At 33.6% G+C, this 19095-nt stretch overlaps 2 protein-coding genes and 1 long non-coding RNA gene across 3 annotated transcripts; all 3 read left to right on the top strand.

Moving 5' to 3' along the window:
* The first annotated feature begins 159 nt into the window (after positions 1-159).
* On the top strand, positions 160-5963 carry LOC146912923 (dihydroflavonol 4-reductase/flavanone protein). The gene is made up of 9 exons (XM_085716233.1): positions 160-395; positions 2502-2628; positions 2752-2855; positions 3496-3621; positions 3719-3839; positions 3973-4057; positions 4167-4280; positions 4370-4409; positions 5498-5963. Exons 1-9 carry the CDS (start codon positions 219-221, stop codon positions 5648-5650), a joined length of 1047 nt encoding a protein of 348 aa, XP_085572359.1. The 5' UTR covers positions 160-218; the 3' UTR covers positions 5651-5963.
* Positions 5964-12620: 6657 nt separating this feature from the next.
* LOC146912922 (uncharacterized) lies at positions 12621-14283 on the top strand. Its single transcript, XR_015014871.1, has 2 exons — positions 12621-12707; positions 13855-14283. It is a non-coding gene; the product is annotated as an uncharacterized LOC146912922 (long non-coding RNA).
* Positions 14284-16017: 1734 nt separating this feature from the next.
* LOC146912921 (uncharacterized) lies at positions 16018-17566 on the top strand. Its single transcript, XM_085720494.1, has one exon. The coding sequence runs from the start codon at positions 16038-16040 to the stop codon at positions 16884-16886; it is 849 nt and encodes a 282-aa protein (XP_085576620.1). The 5' UTR covers positions 16018-16037; the 3' UTR covers positions 16887-17566.
* The last annotated feature ends 1529 nt before the right edge of the window (positions 17567-19095 follow it).

Below are 19095 nucleotides of genomic sequence, written 5' to 3'. Positions count from 1 at the left end.
TTAATTGTTAGATATTTAAGATGGAAAAAAGCATCTTGTACTCATTAAGTAAAAAATCACAACTTGTCAAAAAAAAAAAAGTAAAAAATCACAAAAAAAAAAATAAAAAAAAAAATTCACAATATTCTTTTTAGTGTATTGTGTGCTGTGTTGAAAATTAGGTAAACACAGAAAGAACAAAGAGAGAGTGAGAAAAACAAAACAGCATCATCATCAGAATGGGTTCAGAGAAAGAAGATCCACAGAAACTGAAGCGATTAGCGGCGGATTCATACGACTATGACTCCGATTCACGATGGCCTGATTATTGGAACAACGTTCTCATCCCTCCTCATATGTCTTCTCGTCAAGATGTTGTTTCTCACTTCAAACGCAAATTCTATCAACGCTATCTTGTATGTTTCAAATGATCCTTTTCTTTCTTTTCATTAATTTTGAATCAAGTTTTGATTTTTATTCTTTTTAGCCAATTGGGTCATCGTAGATAGTAGTTTTTAGTTTTAGGGGTTTTGCACTGTCAATGTTAAATAGTTTTACACTGTCATCCAATGAACATCTTGTATTGCGCCTAATAGAAAATATATATTGAAATTAGTTGTATAACACATTCATTGATGGTCTTTTTTGGATGACAGTGTAAAACTGTTTTAACTGAGAGTTCAAATAACCCTTTTCTTTCTTTTCATCAATTTCGATTGAAGTTTCCATTTTTGTTCTTTTTAGCCAATTTGGTCATCGTAGATATTAGTTTTTAGGTTGAGGGGTTTTGCACTGTCAGTGTAAAATAGTTTTACACTGACATCCAATGAACATCTTGTATTATGCCAAATAGAAAATCTATTTTGAAGTTAGTTGTGTAACTAACACATCCATTGATGGTTTTTTTTGGATGACCGTATAAAACCATTTTACACTGACAGTTAAAATGACCCTTTTCTTTCTGTTCATCAATTTCGATTAAAGTTCCCATTTTTCGTAATTTTAGCCAATTGGGTCATCGTAGATACTACTTTTAGTTTTAAGGGTTTTGTAGATTATATGAGAAAATAGAAGATGCACTGATAGTGTTAAATAGGTTTGCACTTACATCCAATGAACATCTTGTATTACACCAAATAGCAAAGATATTTTGAAATTATTTGTATAACACATTCTTTGATGCTTTTTTTTGGATGACAGTGTAAAACTATTTTACACTCATTTTAATTTGATAGAGTTTAAATAGTATACTCTTGTTTGTACAATTATTTTACACATGCATCCAATTTTTTTCAGACATGCATCCAACTATGTGTTGTCACGTCACGTCAATTAATGAATATTACAGTTGTGTTGCCATGTCAATTAATGAATATGATTGTCATGTTCATTAATTGACGTGACAACACGTCATTGGATGCATTTGTGAAATAAATCGGATGCATGTATAAAATAATTGTACATACAAGAGTATACTAATTAAACTCTATCAAAGTATACTAATTAAACTCCATCAGAATTTAATGATCATGCACTATCGTGTCAAATAGTTTTACTATATCATCCAATAAGAAACCATTAATTTGTCATGAATGTTATAGAACTACTTTTAAAATATCTTAGTGATTTGGTGGGATACAAGATGCTCATTGGATGTTAGTTTAATAAACTGCATCTTCTATTGAGTTTAATTAGTACATTTAACTTCATTAGTACTAGATGTTTTTGTGTTATTTTTTGGGTTTTTGCTATTTTTGTTCAATTATTCATGCTTTATGGTTGATGAAATAGTTAAATGTAATAATAATTAATTGATGAGAATAAAAACACTATTTAGTTGTTGAAGTTGATGAAGCAGGAGAATCTATCTATTAGCCATATTAGCCATGCGGTTGGATCTCTTTGGAGTGTGGATGTGAATTTAGACCTGCTATTAGTGTGTTTGGTTTCAGTGTGAATATTGGAATTGGTTTTACCTCCTCTTAATAGATTGATAGATATTTAGTAAAATACAAGTGTTTAGTTACTATTTGGTGAAATTGATTTTGACTACAAAACTCGGTTTGACTAGAAGTAATAGGAAGTAGCTTTTGGTTTGGGTTGAGCTGATTTTTGTTTACCAATTTTTGCATCAAACTCACTTTTCAAAGCGAAAACATCTAGTCTGGACATAAATCACTTCACTTCATACTTAGTTGTAACAATCAACTTCCATATAAAAATTGCGTATATGAAATGCTTACCAAAACACGCTTATATTAATACAACTCACAAAACAGGGAAAACCTTGTTTTCTTTATAAAAGTTCTGCTATTTTACTTTTATTTGTGAACTATTTCAGAGGATTGTATGTATAGAGATTGTCACTTCAGAATAGAACATTATGCTATTATTTGTATATAGTATTTTTCTGTTGTTGTATACTAGACTTTGTATTTTGATGCTGCATAGTGTATATTTTTTTATCAAAGAATTTGTCGTAGTTTCACTAACTTTGTATTTTGATGCTGGATACTGAACAGGATAATGATCTTGTGGTAGAGCCAATGTCTCTTAGCAGTTCATCTCAGCCACCACGGCCGCCAGCTACCTCATCATCATCGTCACCACCACCCCGTTCAAATGATCAAGCTCGTGCAAGAAGCTCTGGTGAATATTTTATTTATGCTAGTTTCATAATTTTTTTTAGTAAGAGCTCACAGTGGAGCCATTCTTTTGTTCTTTGTTGCGTGGTGTGCTGACTCTTAACATATGTTTTGGATTTTTCTGCAGGATCAACTAATAGAACTTCTGGGACATCTGCAACTGCGGCGGGTCCTAATCCAGCTCCTCTGCGTTGGGATAGACAGACAATCCTATTCTCTGTTAATGCTTGGGTAAGGTCTTTTCACTGTTTATTCTATAAATTCCCACATAACATATTCTGATTAAGATATGCTCTTTTTGCTTTTTGACAGTTTTGAATTTTGATCACTCTGGTTGACTGGTTTTTTCTTCAGTTCTCCTACTTTTATTTCTGATCATTTGACATTGTATTTATATTTGTATTCTAAAAGAGCTTTACTCTTATGGATTGTACATGTCAGTTATAGGACCCGAATTCCCTGCTGTTAAAGTCCTACACATTTTCATGCAGTAATCAATCTCGAGCATTAGTTTAAAATCGGATAGTTTAGATTACTCAACCAATAAATCATTTTTGTACAATCTTGACCATTGATTTATACCAAATGGTCAAGATATGTAACCATGTCGTATGTAACTGCATGACACAGTTACAACAGGGAATATGTTTTCGTCAGTCCTATGCTAGTATGCAACTACAGATCTAATTTGTTTCGATCACTACTAATTTTCATGTTGAGCACTTGTTTTGGGAGGAAAGAGAGATGGAAATTAGAATTAGGGAAGAATGCATTGAAATTGTGAATTTGAAAAATATATGATAAGTGCACTTTCTGTTTATATTCTGAGTCACTTCTATTGCTGATGCTTTTAATTAAATATTTTCTGCAGGTGCTTGTTGTGGCATTCCTTGCAGCTGTTCCAATAATACCTAAGCATCTTTCTCACAGGGCTTATCGTCTTTCTTTTATGGGTACTTTATGTTCTTCACTGTACTCATTGTACTCACAATATGGGGTAAGCTTCTGTTTTTAATTTGACAGTTAACATTATCTTCTTAATGTTACAATCTTCAATCTTTAATGCATTGTTATGTTGTCTTGTGCGGTTGCAGAAACCAAGAGCGTGGAATATGCAGGCCGTGCAAGTTTACTTTCAGTCAATAATTGCTTCAAAGGATTTTATATACTCTGTGTACTGCCTAACATTTGTTACATCACATCTTTGCCTCAAATGTGAGTATTCATTGGTATAATCCCACTATATTCTTGCAATCTTGCTTGTTTTTCATGAAGGGATGTGATATTATCACTCTTTTTTCTCACGTCCCCATCATGCCTTCTATAACATGTTTTGATCATTTTGCAGTTGCTTTGATCCCTATCTTATGTTGGTCATTTGAACATGTTGCCAAGTTCCTTAGACGTAACTTCAGTCGCTCTACTCTGTACAGGTGAGTAACTGCTCTAAATAATGGATTGCATGCAATTTTTATTAGGGGACACTGTTTTTTGGTATTAATCGATATCCAACGTAATAGTTTTGGTTTTTTGCTTCTATAGGAAGTACTTGGAAGAGCCCTGTGTTTGGGTAGAGTCAAACAATACTACTCTCAATATACTGACATCACATGCTGAGATTGGACTTGGATTTCTGCTCGTCCTCTCGCTGTTCTCGTTAGTTTCTCAATCTTTTCATTTCCTCCCTTTTCTATTGAAGTTGTTGTTGGACTTGTGTAACCCTTATTTTTGAACAACACATGCAGGTGGCAACGCAACATAATACAAACATTCATGTACTGGCAGGTTTGTTTCAATTCTATCTGTATATATATGTGCCAAGTGTTTTTATTTGGTTCGAGTAATGTTAATTGGCTGTGTAAAACCCATATTAATATGTTGGGATTAGCGGTGAGTTTGACAAAATCACGGTGGCACTGTAATTTTGTCGAAGCCAAAATCATGGTGGCTCACCGTGATTCTTTTAATCTCACCGCGAATCCAAACATGCAGTTAATGTGTTCATTTATCTAAGGCAAACAATATTTGTAATATGTTTGATTCCATAAGTTACTAAAAGACTCGTGTTTTTTAAAGAGTGTTTGGAAGAACTTTGCGCGTATCTTATATATATGGATTTATATAAATATTCCGTACGGCTAACAGAAAATAGCTTATGGTATGGCCGTAGTTGTTTTCATCTTTCGCCATAAAAACTCTGTTAGGTAGCTTATAAAAATAGCTTGTTCAGTTCAGAGATACCATGTTTGCTTTTATTCTGATTGTTAAGTTGGAAGAGCTTATACCAACTTCAATTCATCCCAAACCAATGTTTACATCAGCTTTCAACGATAAGTGTTACTGAATAAGCGTTATTTAGTAAGTGTTAAATTCAGTTATGAATGTATAAAAAGAGAAAGAACAAAAATCAAGTGAAAAATCACCTTAACAGGTGATTTTTTCTTTTTTTCCACAGCTATACCTTCATGTAAAAGTCACGAATTGTTTTTCATATCAATGAGGCATTATCCTTGCCATGAAGTATTTTTGAATGAAGGTCCTTGATGTAAAGTATAAATATACCTTGATATAAAGTATTTTTAAAGACTTGTTTGTGCATAGAGAATTCACCTCCCAAGTAAAAAGGATTGAAAAAAATAGAATTCTTCTCCAATTCATACTAGGAAGTATTGCATAGAATCCATTTTGTAACATTACCTGGATTCAGATCTTGTACAACCGATGCACAGTGCAACGAGTTGTAATGCCGTTTGATTGAGAGAAATATTCTTTCTCTTGATCTAATGGTTCTACATGACGCAATTTCCTAAATGAATTTGTAAAAATATTACCCAATGGCATGTATTTACCTGTGTTATCTTTTAATCCTGCAGCTTTTGAAGCTCATGTATCATGTTCCTGTCACTGCTGCATATCATCAGAGTGTTTGGGCTAAAATTGGGAGGTCGGTCAATCCGCTTATCCACCGCCATGCACCGTTCTTGAAGACACCTCTATCTGCAGTTCAAAGATGGTGGTTAAGGTAGAAGTTTGGCTAAAGTTGTTATCCATTTCATTGGAACAGCACCAAGTAGACATTTTTGTGCTTTTTACCTCCAAATACAAATTGGTTACAGAGAGTTGAAGTAGATTTTTGGGTTGAATAATCATTTAATTGTTATTTACTACTTGATTAAGTATTGTATGCTTAATTGTACTTTAGGTTTATTCTTTGTATGTTTAATTATATACTTTTGGTATATTCCTATTTACTGATCATACTTGAGAAACAATTGTTTTTTAAATAATTCTCTGAAAGCTGGAAGAAATAAAATGGTTATTTTTAAGCTTTGAAAAAAATACATCTTTTAAACACAAGCTTAGAAAAAAACAAATTATTTTTTCCCTTTCTACTGACTTAGTGGCCAATACATACTCAAATAAACCCGGGAAATTTGGTGACCTGGATTCAAACCCGGGATTTCATGTAAAATGTCTTTCGATACCAATTCTTTTACAATGACATTAATTTTTTAGAACTAATTGACATCAATTTTTTCAGACACAACCTCCCTCAAAAATAACTTTGCTAGACAAAATTTAACTCATAGTAGATAGTACCAAAAGTTACATCTTGTACGTCTAGTTTTAAGTCACATTGCAACCATACATTAACATTTATTAAAAATATAATCTCAGTGACTAATGACTATCATATTACAAAACTTCCCTCAAAAAAAAAAAAAAAAAAAGACTATCATATTACAAAACTCTTTCAAGATTGAGAGAAATCATGAATGGAATTAAACAATACATGTGTCTATCGGACCCCAAATATCGTATAACTAATTCAAAAATAAAATTAAATGAACCCTCACTTCTTTTTTTCTTCATGTTGTGTCTTACCAAAAAAGAAATTTAAAAAAAATATAAAATTGATCTTCATCTTGCTTGTTCTTTTTCCTCATTAGTCTATCTTTAATATTATAAAATTAAAAAAAACTAATTTCAATAAATTAAAATCTAAAAGTACAAAAAGTAAAACAAAATCTTGTAATTAAGTTTTAGTTGAAACCAAAGTTCACTTTCAATTTTGGTTCAACAATCTTGGTAAAACGTGCAGTACTTCTCAACGGTTTTTGGCTTCTTTTGCATCATATGAGAGTAGATGCAACACAACATAGGCATCCAATGCAAAAGGATTGGAAGATTTTGTCAATAAATAGGATTTGAAATCACATAAACTTAGGTGCAGCATGAACACCTTTAAGGTATGTTACCATGTCTATCTATAATATGTATTTAACAAAGGAAGAAAACCAGAGAGAGAACTCATATGGCTTCAAGTGCTATCTAGCATGAGCAACCTTAAAGTATGTTACCATGTTCAGATCATGGTTTATATTTTACTGTATGCTTTTTCTTACACGTTTTTTCTTCTCATTTGGATTGTTTCTTTTCCTCTAACATTGGGGACTTCAATAATATGTTATTGACCAATTGATTTCTAGTTTTTATTCATAGATGATGATTACTGTGCCAATATTTTGTTCATGCATGATGTCTATTGTGCCAAAACTTGTTTTTACTCTTTTATGTTTATTACGTTTTCTGTGTTACTACTTATTTAAGATATAATTTTAATACATACTGTGTAACATAACATTTCAATTGGCTCAGTAAAAAAAAAAAAAAAAACTAAATTGATAAAGTAAAATGTTTGATTACCATCTTTAATAACAATGTTAGCTTTATTTTATTTTATTTTTGGTAAAATTACAGTCATTTTTAACTTCATATAATGATTTCTTTCTTTATCTTTTTTTTTTTTTTTTAAATCAAGTTTGTCTAAAACAACCTATAATTTGGAGTATTTATTTAGTAGGTTGGACAACATTTTTAAAACCCATTCATGCCACATTGCTACAAAGGAAAAGAAGAAATTTTTTTACATTGTTGACTACAAGAGAATTTCGCTAAAATGTGTTTTTTTCTTTCTTTCTTCTTTTCATTTTCAGGAATACGACATGCTTATGTTTTTAAAAACGTATGGATATTGTTTATCTAAAGAAATTCTATTTTTCATTGTATATTCAAAACCAATTATTACCAACTGTTGACAACGTGAATTCTTCCAATTACACGATCAATCAAAATCCTAAATGTTACGTTTTTCCAAAACTCATGTGGATATTTTCCAACATTCTAAATCAGGTACCGAGTTGTTGAAAAGGATACTAAGAAAAAATAACATTGTCAACTGCAAAATAGCTGACTAATGTGTGCGGTATATCATCAAGTGGTCGTTATATCGATACAAGATAGAAAATAATTCCTCAATTACAAGGCCATGAGTGAAATATTCAAAACTTATACGGAGGAGACGGTTCTTTGCATATTGTTTTCATTTGTGTGGAGGATACGAGTGAAGAATGTTGGATGGCTGCGAATTGCCAGGGTATACTACAAGGGGATTTCGGTTATATGTATTTTCAATTGAACAGTGAAAGATCATTTGGGGGAGGTGATGTGATGTTCATTTTCTATATTGAAGGTATTTCAATCACTTACTTATTTCTTCATTCAATTTTTTGTCTCGTACTTTTCATATGTAGTTTTTATAGTTTTTGTGATAATCGCTTAACAACGATTGCATGACAAAGAAAAGCACAAAACAAAAAACTGATTGAAGTATTAAGTAAGTGACTTAGGACCTCTAAGATAGGATAATGATGATTTGCAAGTAGATCACATCTCCTAAATGATCTTTCATTATTCCTCTGTAAATACATAAAAACAAATTATCCTTTATGGTATACCAAGGTTTGGTGCGGTCCTCCAATATTCTTCACCATGAATGGCCCCACAATCTTCAATAACAAAAAACATGCAAAAGATCAGCTTGCTTCTCGGTTTCTATTTTGAATATTTCATTCTTAGATCTGTAATCGAGGAGTACTTTTCCAACTCCTTGGTTATGGTGACCAGATGACCAACAGCTACACGCATTAGGCACAAATAGCAAAATTATTTTGTAGTTGGCAATTTTTTTCCTTGTTATCCTTTTAAGAAACGCGACTTGATTTAGTTTTTAAAAAACATATTGATATTATTTTTCCAAAGAAATTTCATATTTCGTGATCTCAAAACCGCGTTCTATATTAACTTGTTGGCACTCTAAACTCTTTGAATCACATTCGATCATTTCCTAAATGCTAAGGTTTTTTTTCTTCCAAAACTCATGTGGAATATTTAGGGGGTGTTTGGATTGAGGGTTTAGGAGGGGAAGGGAGGAGAGAGTTTACTTTTCGTTTTTAAATTACAGACACTATGAAATGTTTTATAAAAAGTTAACATATTAACATGATAAACGATCATATAATACTTTAATCACACTTAATTTATTTTCGAAAAACTTGTTATATAGTCCGTAATTTAAAAACGAAAAGTAAACCCTTCCCTCCCTTCCCCTCCTAAACCCTCCATCCAAACACACCCAGTTTTCCTTCAAAAGCGGCTTTGAAATTGAAAGTTAAAAGACTACCTTCATACCAAACACAGAGAAAAGAAGTAAGATCACCTTGTGTACATGAAAGCGGTGGTTATGAGATGTGATGTGAATTATTCATTTTCCATATTGAAGGTATTTCACTCACTTATTACTTCAATCAATAAGTGATTGAAGACCTCTAAAATGGGATATGAAGTTCGCAAGAAGACCACATCTCCCAATTGATCTTCCATTGTTCCTTGATAAATACATATTAACAAGAATTCATTATGGCATATCGTATGAATTTGTCACCAGCCAATATTCTGCACCATCGACAGACTCATAGCCCACACCGATGACAATGTGCAAAGGATCACCCCGCTCCCTAGTTTTGGTTTTGAATCTTCAATTCTCTTGTACATGGCGACCGACTGCCGAGCAATAACACATATTAGGTGACTCATGTTGCTCGCCGCCTTTAGCAAAATTCTCTTGTAGACGACAATGTAAAGTTTTTTTTCTTGTCCAGTTGTCCTTTTCAGCAACACCACATGGTTTTATTTAAAAGTTCATTGAATAGTGTAAATACTTGTAATAAATAATTGCAAACCAAGTCGTTTGGGCTCCTTCTAAGGACGTACCCGGGAAATACCGGGTTCGATTCCTAGGGGAACAACGGTTGGCCAGTGCGCATGCCTCTACGCATGCGCCGGATCAGTCTCCCACCTTTGGTGGGTCGGAAACCGGTGCGAAAGCCAAAAAAATAAAATAAAAAATTGCACGTTGTTGAACTATGATTGAAACGAGAGAAATTATCTTTATTTATTAATTTTGTTAGGTCTGTAGCAATTTAACCTAATATTTTCCCGCCCATTTGCTGTATTAGGTTAGCAGTAATTTAACCTAACAAATTTCATCTAAAAAATGCATCGCACCAATTTCACTCCTATCCTCTTGCATTTTTTTTGACAATATGGGGAAGATACCAATGTAACGTCTAATGTCGTATATGGGGAAGTATTTCACAATGTGTGATGAAACTACATGCCAATGTACTAAAAATTTCATATTTCGTTTACCGAATTATTGATAGGATTACCGAATTTTCTTTTATACTATTTTCAGATTTCATACATTTTATGAAGTGTTTTATTTTGTCTACTATAGATTATCACGTGTTATTTTTTTCACCGTTACCAATTATATATTACATTTTACAATAAACCTGTGCGGAGCACGGGTCAAAAATCTAATAAGAAGGATACTTTGAGATGACCTAAAGACATCTGGCTATATATTACTATGTGGAATATTGACCACATAATAGTCAGTGAGTGGAATGGATCACACAAACATGCGTAATTTTAATGTCAAGTATACTACTCATCTACACCAAACTAATTGGCAAAGTCTTGAAGAGGCCACAAATCTACAACCCCGATGTAATCAGATATATGAACCCAATGTAGGATGTAGTATCAAGGTATTTCTTTCATCGTATCAATAAAGACTTTTTTTTTTTTTTTTTTGACAAAAGTAAACGATATTCATTCATTCAAATTGATAGAGTACATCGATACAATACAAATTCGCTAAAAACAAAAAGGATGAATCTATGAACAAACTCACATCATCCGTGTTAATAGCATAAAAGGGCAAACTATCTATGCCTACGAATATGACTAATATGACTATATTTAAGTCTCTTGAATACTCATGTCTCTGGATCTGCAACGTTGACGACGCCAAAGTCATTGTCATTGATTGGATCTGCACTTGCTCAAAGTTAATCTTTCAACCTGAATCAAATAAACACCGCACTAAGACGGGAAATCAAAAACACACCGCACAAAGACGGGAAATCAAAACAAACAGAGTCGTTCAGAGACGACGAAATCACAAAAACAAACGAAAGAAAACAGAAAATATGTGAAATCACTTATTTAATTAGGATAGAAGGAAAAACAACTCGGAGGGGTGATGGTGTTTAAAATGTGTTGGTTGTAATTAGGTTGTTGATAGTGTTTATTGACACGATATGAGTGGGGTGAAAATGGTTAAATTGCTCTTTTGGTCCTTAACTATTTTTGTTTTGTTTTGCTATGATATTATAAGTAATAAAATTTATGTTTCAGTCTTTTAATTTCATCTTCGTTAAACATTTTCTGGGTTAATATTCCACAACTCTCCCTTTACCATGTGGTTTAACGGATATGAAATTAAAGGACTGAAATAGACTTTTTATTACTTATGGGACCAACACGATATAAAACAACAGTTAAGTGACTAAAAGGTGTATTCAACATCCATTGAGTACAAATTTATGAAAGTTGTGCATTGCAACAAATTTCACTTATAGTGACAGTAAAAAACTATCACTATAAATCCAAAATCCGTAGGTAAATGTGGTGTTGTATTTTATATCCCAAAAGAAAACTAGAAGGAAAGAAGATGACAAGTAGAAACTCTTGTAACATCATCAAACAACGTCTTGGGAAGAGATGCTCATAAACAATCATCTAAGCTTCTTACGAGAAAACAATCACCTTCAATGCAAAGTAGATTTCAAGTTGAATAATGATTTAATTGTTTTTTGAAGAGGAATAATGATTTAATTGTTATTAACTATTTGATTATTTTTTTTTAAGAAACTATTTTTTTTAAGAAACTATTTGATTAAGTATTGTATGCTTCATTATACCTTAGGCATATTCTTATGATTCAATCTGAAAGAATTTTGTTTTAACTTTTTGAAGGGATTTATTTTTTAATTATTCTCTCAGAAAGCTGCAAAAATAAAAAATAAAATGGTTATCATTTAATTTTGAAGAATAAGTAATTTAAACACATAGATAGAAAAAAATTAAACTGTTTAAATATAAACTCTCTTATTTTGTTTTGAAAGAAAATTTAAACTCTTTTATTGACATCAACCTTTTAGAACTAATTTTTTTACCAGAACAAACTTACGTAGTTTCACTTGAGAAAGAATCTAGAATACAATTTAGGTGCACAAATAAGATAAATCTTGCGCACTCATGGACAATGTTGTTTTTAGCATTAGATCAATAAGTTTCACCACTCCTAACAAACAAAAACAAAAATCAATAAGCCTCACCATTAAATTAAATTGAATATGATAAAACTTGTTGATCAAAGGGTAAAACTTATGTATGATGCAAGACTAATTATGAATGCTTGTAAACAATTGTTTAATGTTTATTTTCAAAACTCTCGTATCGAGTTTAGTCGGAAGCAAGTCAATTAGGTCCCTCATGAATTAACAAAGATAATATCATTATTAGCTACTCCTTTATTTTGAAAAAGAACATAAAAGTTGCAAAAGGAATAAAGAAAAGTGCAACTTTTAGGCTTTTTGTAATAATTCATATAAATTTAAATTGTGGCCAAGTTCTCAAAGTGGGGCATAACGGTCATATATCCGTTGGTTGGACCCCCTTGTGTTGTTCCCCATATAAATTTGTCTCTCCATAATACACACTCATACATACCTCAGTAAATAAGATAGGAAGATAATTAGAGAAAAAGAGAACTCATGTGGCTTCAACAGCTTTTGCATGTCTTGTGTTCAGCATCAACAACCACCTAAGGTACGTTACCATGTTTACTATTTTCCTTCTAATGTTGATTAATTTTTTGATTATATCATTGAAAATTGTAGAATGATAGAGTCATAGATCATACTCGAAAGAGAGCATATAAATTTTCCAATTGCAATGTCCCACTGGGTATACATCTGAGCTGACTTAAGGGGCTATTTGGATTGATAAGAGATAGATGAAATATGTACACAATACCATTGCGACAATAGGACTTGGATTTACTTATCGTAAAAATGAAAATATGTATATTGTAAACCGTTTGATCAAGATTGGACGACGGACGTTCTGACTGCTTAGATGTGGAAAAACATTAACCACAGGAAATCTAATTTCACACAGTAGTCCTATTTATAAAACTCAATTGTATTGGTCTATGAAAAAAAATAAAGAGTTCAAATGTACGAACTTATTGAGTAACTAACTTTAACTAATTTATAAAGGACAAACTAACCCAAACAGGATTGATGATCCATAACTTCTATGTTTATTCTTACACATTTTTAATTTTGATAATTTCTTTTTCTCTACCATTGAGCAACTTTAATGACAAATTCTTTTTTAATTTTGTAAAATTTGTCGTTTTCTCGTAATCAAACAGTGACAAGTGATAAATATCGAAGTATAAAACAAAAATACTAATAACACATTATGTTTTTTTTTTTAACTTTTTGACGAAGTTTTTTTGGCGACCAAGTTTACTTGGTGGTTAAGTTACCGTTCTTGATGATCAAATTTGCTAGTAAACTTGGTCACCACGAAAGATAACTTAGCCACCAAGTAAACTTGGTTACAAAGAAAACTTGGTTATGAAGCAATAAACTTCGGTCATCTATAGATAGAGATGATGGATGAAAAGATCATTTGATTTTAACATCGAGAAAGAAAATTTCAACTTTGAGAGAGTCTCCAAGAGAATGTGATGCTTAAATATGCATTTTAAATATCAAGGAAGTGTCTCAGGTGTTAGACTCTAGAACATTCCTCATGCTACTTCATAAGAAAAGCTCTTCAAATATTATGTCCTTGGAAACCTTGGTATAATTTTGAATTTTGATAACATGATTTTATACCTATTTTTATGGCTTTATTTTATTTAAAATATTGGTATTTTTAGTGTGTTTCTACTTTCTAGTAGTATTTTAACAGAGAAGCAAAGGAGCAAAACGACGCAAACGTTGCAATTAATGAAGTCAATGCAGAGAAAGTAAAAAATGTAAAGAACCTACGTTGTGCCCGTTTCCAAAGACAATGCAAAGAAAGTAAAAAATGCAACAAATCTTCATGAAGAGTTCAAAAGGGGCGTTGTTTCTAAGTCTAGGATAGCTACAACCCTTGTCTGCAGAGTTTTTGGCAGTTATATACTCTTGGAATTTTAGTTGTTTCTGTGCATTTATCAGCCAATGAAGTCTTAATGGCTACTTAAGGAACAAATATAACCACCAATTTTCTACACTAATTTGTATGAATTTTACACATTGTAACCTGAGAATCTTCATATTCTCTCGTTTGCTTCTTGCATTTGTACGCCCTTTTTAATACAGTTAAATTTTTCTATTCTTTATTATTTCTTTATCGCGCTTTATTATATTTAGTTTTGTTTACTATAGGGGGAGACAACTCCCTTTAGTCTTGGGATCATAGAAAGAATTTCAGTGATTCCCTTAAATCCCTAACCTTTGAATCTCTTTGCTCTACAATAGAGAACAACTGTGGAAGTTATTCACACAACAGAATATTCCTCTAATATCTAGTCGACCCGACATTTTCAATCCTAATGTAAAATTTCTTTTTACAACACTCGGTCCCCACCGATTCCTCGAAAGAAATTATATATTTTCACCACATCGAAGGAAATAAGGTCAATCGACACCTCCTCAATCCATACTATCCCAATACTTCCCCACAAGAATTTCCTTCCAAAATGTCGATCATTGTGAAGAAAGTGCCGTTCTGAATTTTCTTTTAATTGTCTTTCTTTGTCGCGTTGATTCCCAGGGTTATTTCTCCCTTTGCTATTCCCGATTATCGATCAATTTTTGTTCTGGGTTGCGTGTATAAATTAGTATCAAAGGTGTTGGCCACAAGGTTATCTAAAGTTAATGAATATACTTTTATCTCATCGTCTCAATCAAATTTTCTAAAAGGCCAGATTGAATTGATGGATCAATGGTGGTGAATGAAGTGCTAGAATTGGCTTGGAAATTGGGGAGGTAATGTTTGGTTTTAAATGTTGACTTTGAAAAGGCGTACGACACTCTAGAATGGTCTTTTTAAAGTATATGCCTTGGAGGTTCAGTTTTAATGCAAAGTGGATACAATTGATACGGTGCAGATATGATACGACACCGATACATATTTTTTTTTTTTAAATTCAAGATACAATACGGCCGAGATACTTTAATAAAAAAATAAATTTAAACGACAAATTAAAACTCATAATACAAACTATGAACTGAAATTCAAAAGAAAAAAATAGGAACAAATCCTAGATCGAACATACATAGAACAACAATAAGGCACAACAAAGAAATTGTCTTCACATGAAAATCAACAATACAGATAACGAGCAACAACATAAATATAATTATAATAACATTGATAATATTGAAAGTGACAATTAGTCAATTACATATACTCCCTCCGTTTCAAAATGAGTGTCGCTTTAGCCAAAAAAATTTGTTTCAAAATGAATGTCGCTTTCAGTTTCCAATGCAATAATAACTTTTTCTTTTCAATTGTACCCTCCAATTAATACTCTGCACACTACTTCCAAAGTATTACTTTTAAAACTAACTAATGAGAATATTTGGTCTGATTTTGTTGTAAGAGCATTCTGATTACACAGGCTGCAATCTTTGACTGCATTAATGTTTTTTTATAGGCTAATTGTATAGAATTAATTAGCATAGCTGGCAGATTTGATATAGGATTAATTATAGAGATTTGTTAGCTCAAATTGAGGAAAACAATTTGTATATATTGCTTGTTCTGCAAATGAATAGATCAGACGAGTGTGTTCTTTCCAATACACCACTCTTTATGGTACCAGAGGTTGAAAGAAAAATGTCTGATTCTGAGAATGACTCAGAAAAGAAGACAAAGAAGGAATTGAAAGCCTGTTCAAGTCAAGGAAACAGAAAGGTGTCTCCTTATGACTTGAACAACAACGACAATCCAGGAAACATAATAACTCAAGTTCAACTTCGAGGCGAAAACTACGATGAATGGGCCCGTGCCATGAAAACTTCGTTACGTGCGCGGAGAAAATGGGGATTCATAGAAGGAACCATCCCAACACCTGCAGAAAACTCAGATGACATGGAAGATTGGTGGATGGTGCAATCCATGATAGTTTCATGGCTACTTAACACGATCGAACCTGTCTTGCGTTCCACCATATCATATACAGATACTGCGAAAGAAATGTGGGAAGACATAAAGGAAAGATTTTTAGTTGTGAATGGGCCTAGAATACAGCAACTGAAGTCAGATCTGGCCGGGTGCAAACAAGGTGGAATGTCGGTGGTGACGTATTACGGAAAGCTGAAAATCTTATGGGATGAGTTAGGAAACTATGAGCAAATTCCTGCTTGTAGTTGTGGCAAATGCAAATGTAATCTAGCATCTAATTTGGAGAAGCGGAGAGAAGAAGAAAAGGTACATCAATTCCTCTTGGGATTGGATGATGTAACTTATGGTGTCGTGCGTTCGAATCTCTTAGCAACAGATCTGTTGCCCTCACTGAATCGTGTTTATTCGACTTTGATTCAGGAAGAAAGGGTGAGAACAATCACCAGAGGAAGAGAAGAAAGAGGTGAAGTGATGGGGTTGTCTGTTCAAACTGCTGGAAGAGGAGTCATAGGCAGAGGAGATCCCATAAATAAGTCTGTGACGACCTGTACGCATTGCAATCGAACAGGTCATGAAGCTGGAGATTGTTTTCTACTAGTGGGATATCCTGAATGGTGGGGAGACAGACCCAAAACTGATGGTAAAAATGGAGGACGAGGAAAACAACCGCAAGGTCGTGGAAATGGTCGAGGTCGAGGAGGAACAACACGTGCAAATGTGGTCCAAAGTGGCGGTATGGGATCTGGATCGACCATTCCTGAAGATGATAACTCTGGGTTGAGTGGCCTAACAAATGAGCAGTGGCTTACGCTATGAAATTTGCTGAAAAATCAAACTAATACTTCAAACGAGAAAATGACAGGTGAGTGGATTGTTGACACCGGAGCCTCAAACCATATGACGGGGGACCTAAATGTTATGTGTGATGTGCATAGCATTGAAAGTTTTCCGGTGGGGCTTCCAAATGGACAACACACATTGTCAACTAAAGAAGGGAGTGTTGTGCTAGATGGAGGCTTGAGAATCACCAATGTTCTTTATGTTCTTAGATTGACTTGCAGTTTGATATCTGTTTCTCAATTGTCAGACGAATTGAATTGCATTGTTCAGTTCACTAATAAGTTGCGTGTAATGCAGGACCGCACTTCGAGGATGCTGATTGGAGCGGGTAAACGCAAAGATGGGCTTTATTACTTCCAAGGGATCCGAAGAGAGAGGGTTTGCAAAACTGATGGAATGAATTCAATGGAGTTGTGGCACAAAAGAATGGGGCACCCCTCCATGAAGGTCGTGCAGCTGATTCCTGGAGCTAATAAACATGAAAATGGTAGTGAATTTAATAAAGCATGTGAAATTTGTTTTAGAGCAAAACAAACTAGGGAAAAATTTCCTTTGAGTGAACACAATGCTAGTAGTATTTTTGAAATGGTTCATTCTGATTTGTGGGGACCATATAGAACTCCTTCACCATGTGGTGCTTACTATTTTTTAACAATTGTTGATGACTACTCTCGTGCTGTGTGGATATATTTGTTGATGGATAAAAGAGAAGTGTCACAAACTCTTAAAGATTATTTTTCTTTAATTGAAAGACAATTTCACAAGAAAATAAAAATATTTAGAAGTGATAACAGGAATGAGTTCACGTGCATGAAAAAGTATTTTATTGAACATGGAATTGTTTTTCAAACTTCTTGTACTGCTACCCCCCAACAAAACGGAATAGTAGAAAGAAAGCATAGACATATACTCAATATAGCGCGAGCGTTGAGATTCCAAGGAAATCTCCCTATTGATTTTTGGGGAGAGTGTGTTCTGACTGCAGGGTATCTTATCAATCGAACACCTTCTCAAGTGTTAAATGGAAAGTCTCCCTATGAGATGTTACATGGGAAACCACCCGAATATGAACACTTGAGAGTGTTTGGGTCACTGTGTTATGCTCATAATCAAGGAAGAAAAGGAGATAAGTTTGCTAGTCGAAGCAAAAGATGTGCCTTCATCGGATATCCTTATGGTAATAAGGGATGGAAGTTGTTTGACTTAGAGACTCGAGAGAGTTTTGTGTCTCGCGATGTTGAGTTTGTTGAGTGTGTGTATCCTTTTGCGGCAAGTGATGAAGTACACACGTATCAAGCTGATCAAAGCAATGAGTGTTTTGACGAAATTGAGGAAGATTATGTGCATGATCACACCACAAATGAGAACACAACAAATGAAATGAAGGTAGTAACAAATGAAGAACACAACACCGCTCCAATGGTTGCTGAAACGACAGACGAATCACTAAGTCCATTAGTTTCGTCGAATGATGAACAGAACATTGTATCGAGGGTTGATGACATGGCAAGTGAGTCATTAAGTTCATCAATTACCCTGGATGAGCCTTTGTTAGGGAAAGGACAGCGAGTGAAACAACCCTCTGTGCGTCTGCGAGACTTTGTGACTAACACTGCTCGAAGAATAAACCCATCCAAGCTTTCACCCTCTTCAACAGTATGCTCAGATGATCCTTACTCCATAACTCATTATATGAATTATGATAAATTTTCTCCAGTGTTTTTCTTGCCTCTATATCACAGGAAAGAGAGCAGTTCACCTATGCTGAAGCAGTAAAAGATCACAGGTGGAGAAAAGCTATGAAAGATGAGATACATGCACTTCAAAATAATGATACTTGGATGGTAACAGATTTGCCTCCTGGGAAGAAAGCGTTGGGATGTAAGTGGATCTACAAACTCAAGCATAAATCTGATGGGAGCATAGAAAGATTTAAGGCACGGCTGGTTATTCTTGGAAATCGTCAGGTGGAAGGGATTGACTACACAAAGACGTTTGCTCCAGTTGTAAAAATGGTAACTATTCGTACTGTGTTGGCAGTAGCTGCTGCAAAGGATTGGGAATTGCATCAGATGGATGTTCATAATGCATTCCTACATGGTGAGTTAGAAGAGGAAGTGTTTATGAAACTACCACCCGGTTTCAGCGTTCCCAATCCTAAAATGGTGTGCAAGCTCATGAAGTC

Source organism: Medicago sativa, chromosome 6 (genome assembly GCF_051527215.1).
Source record: "Medicago sativa cultivar Bolivia chromosome 6, Bolivia_mono, whole genome shotgun sequence".
Taxonomy (NCBI): Eukaryota; Viridiplantae; Streptophyta; class Magnoliopsida; order Fabales; family Fabaceae; genus Medicago; species Medicago sativa.
This window is presented reverse-complemented; position numbering and strand designations above follow the sequence as displayed.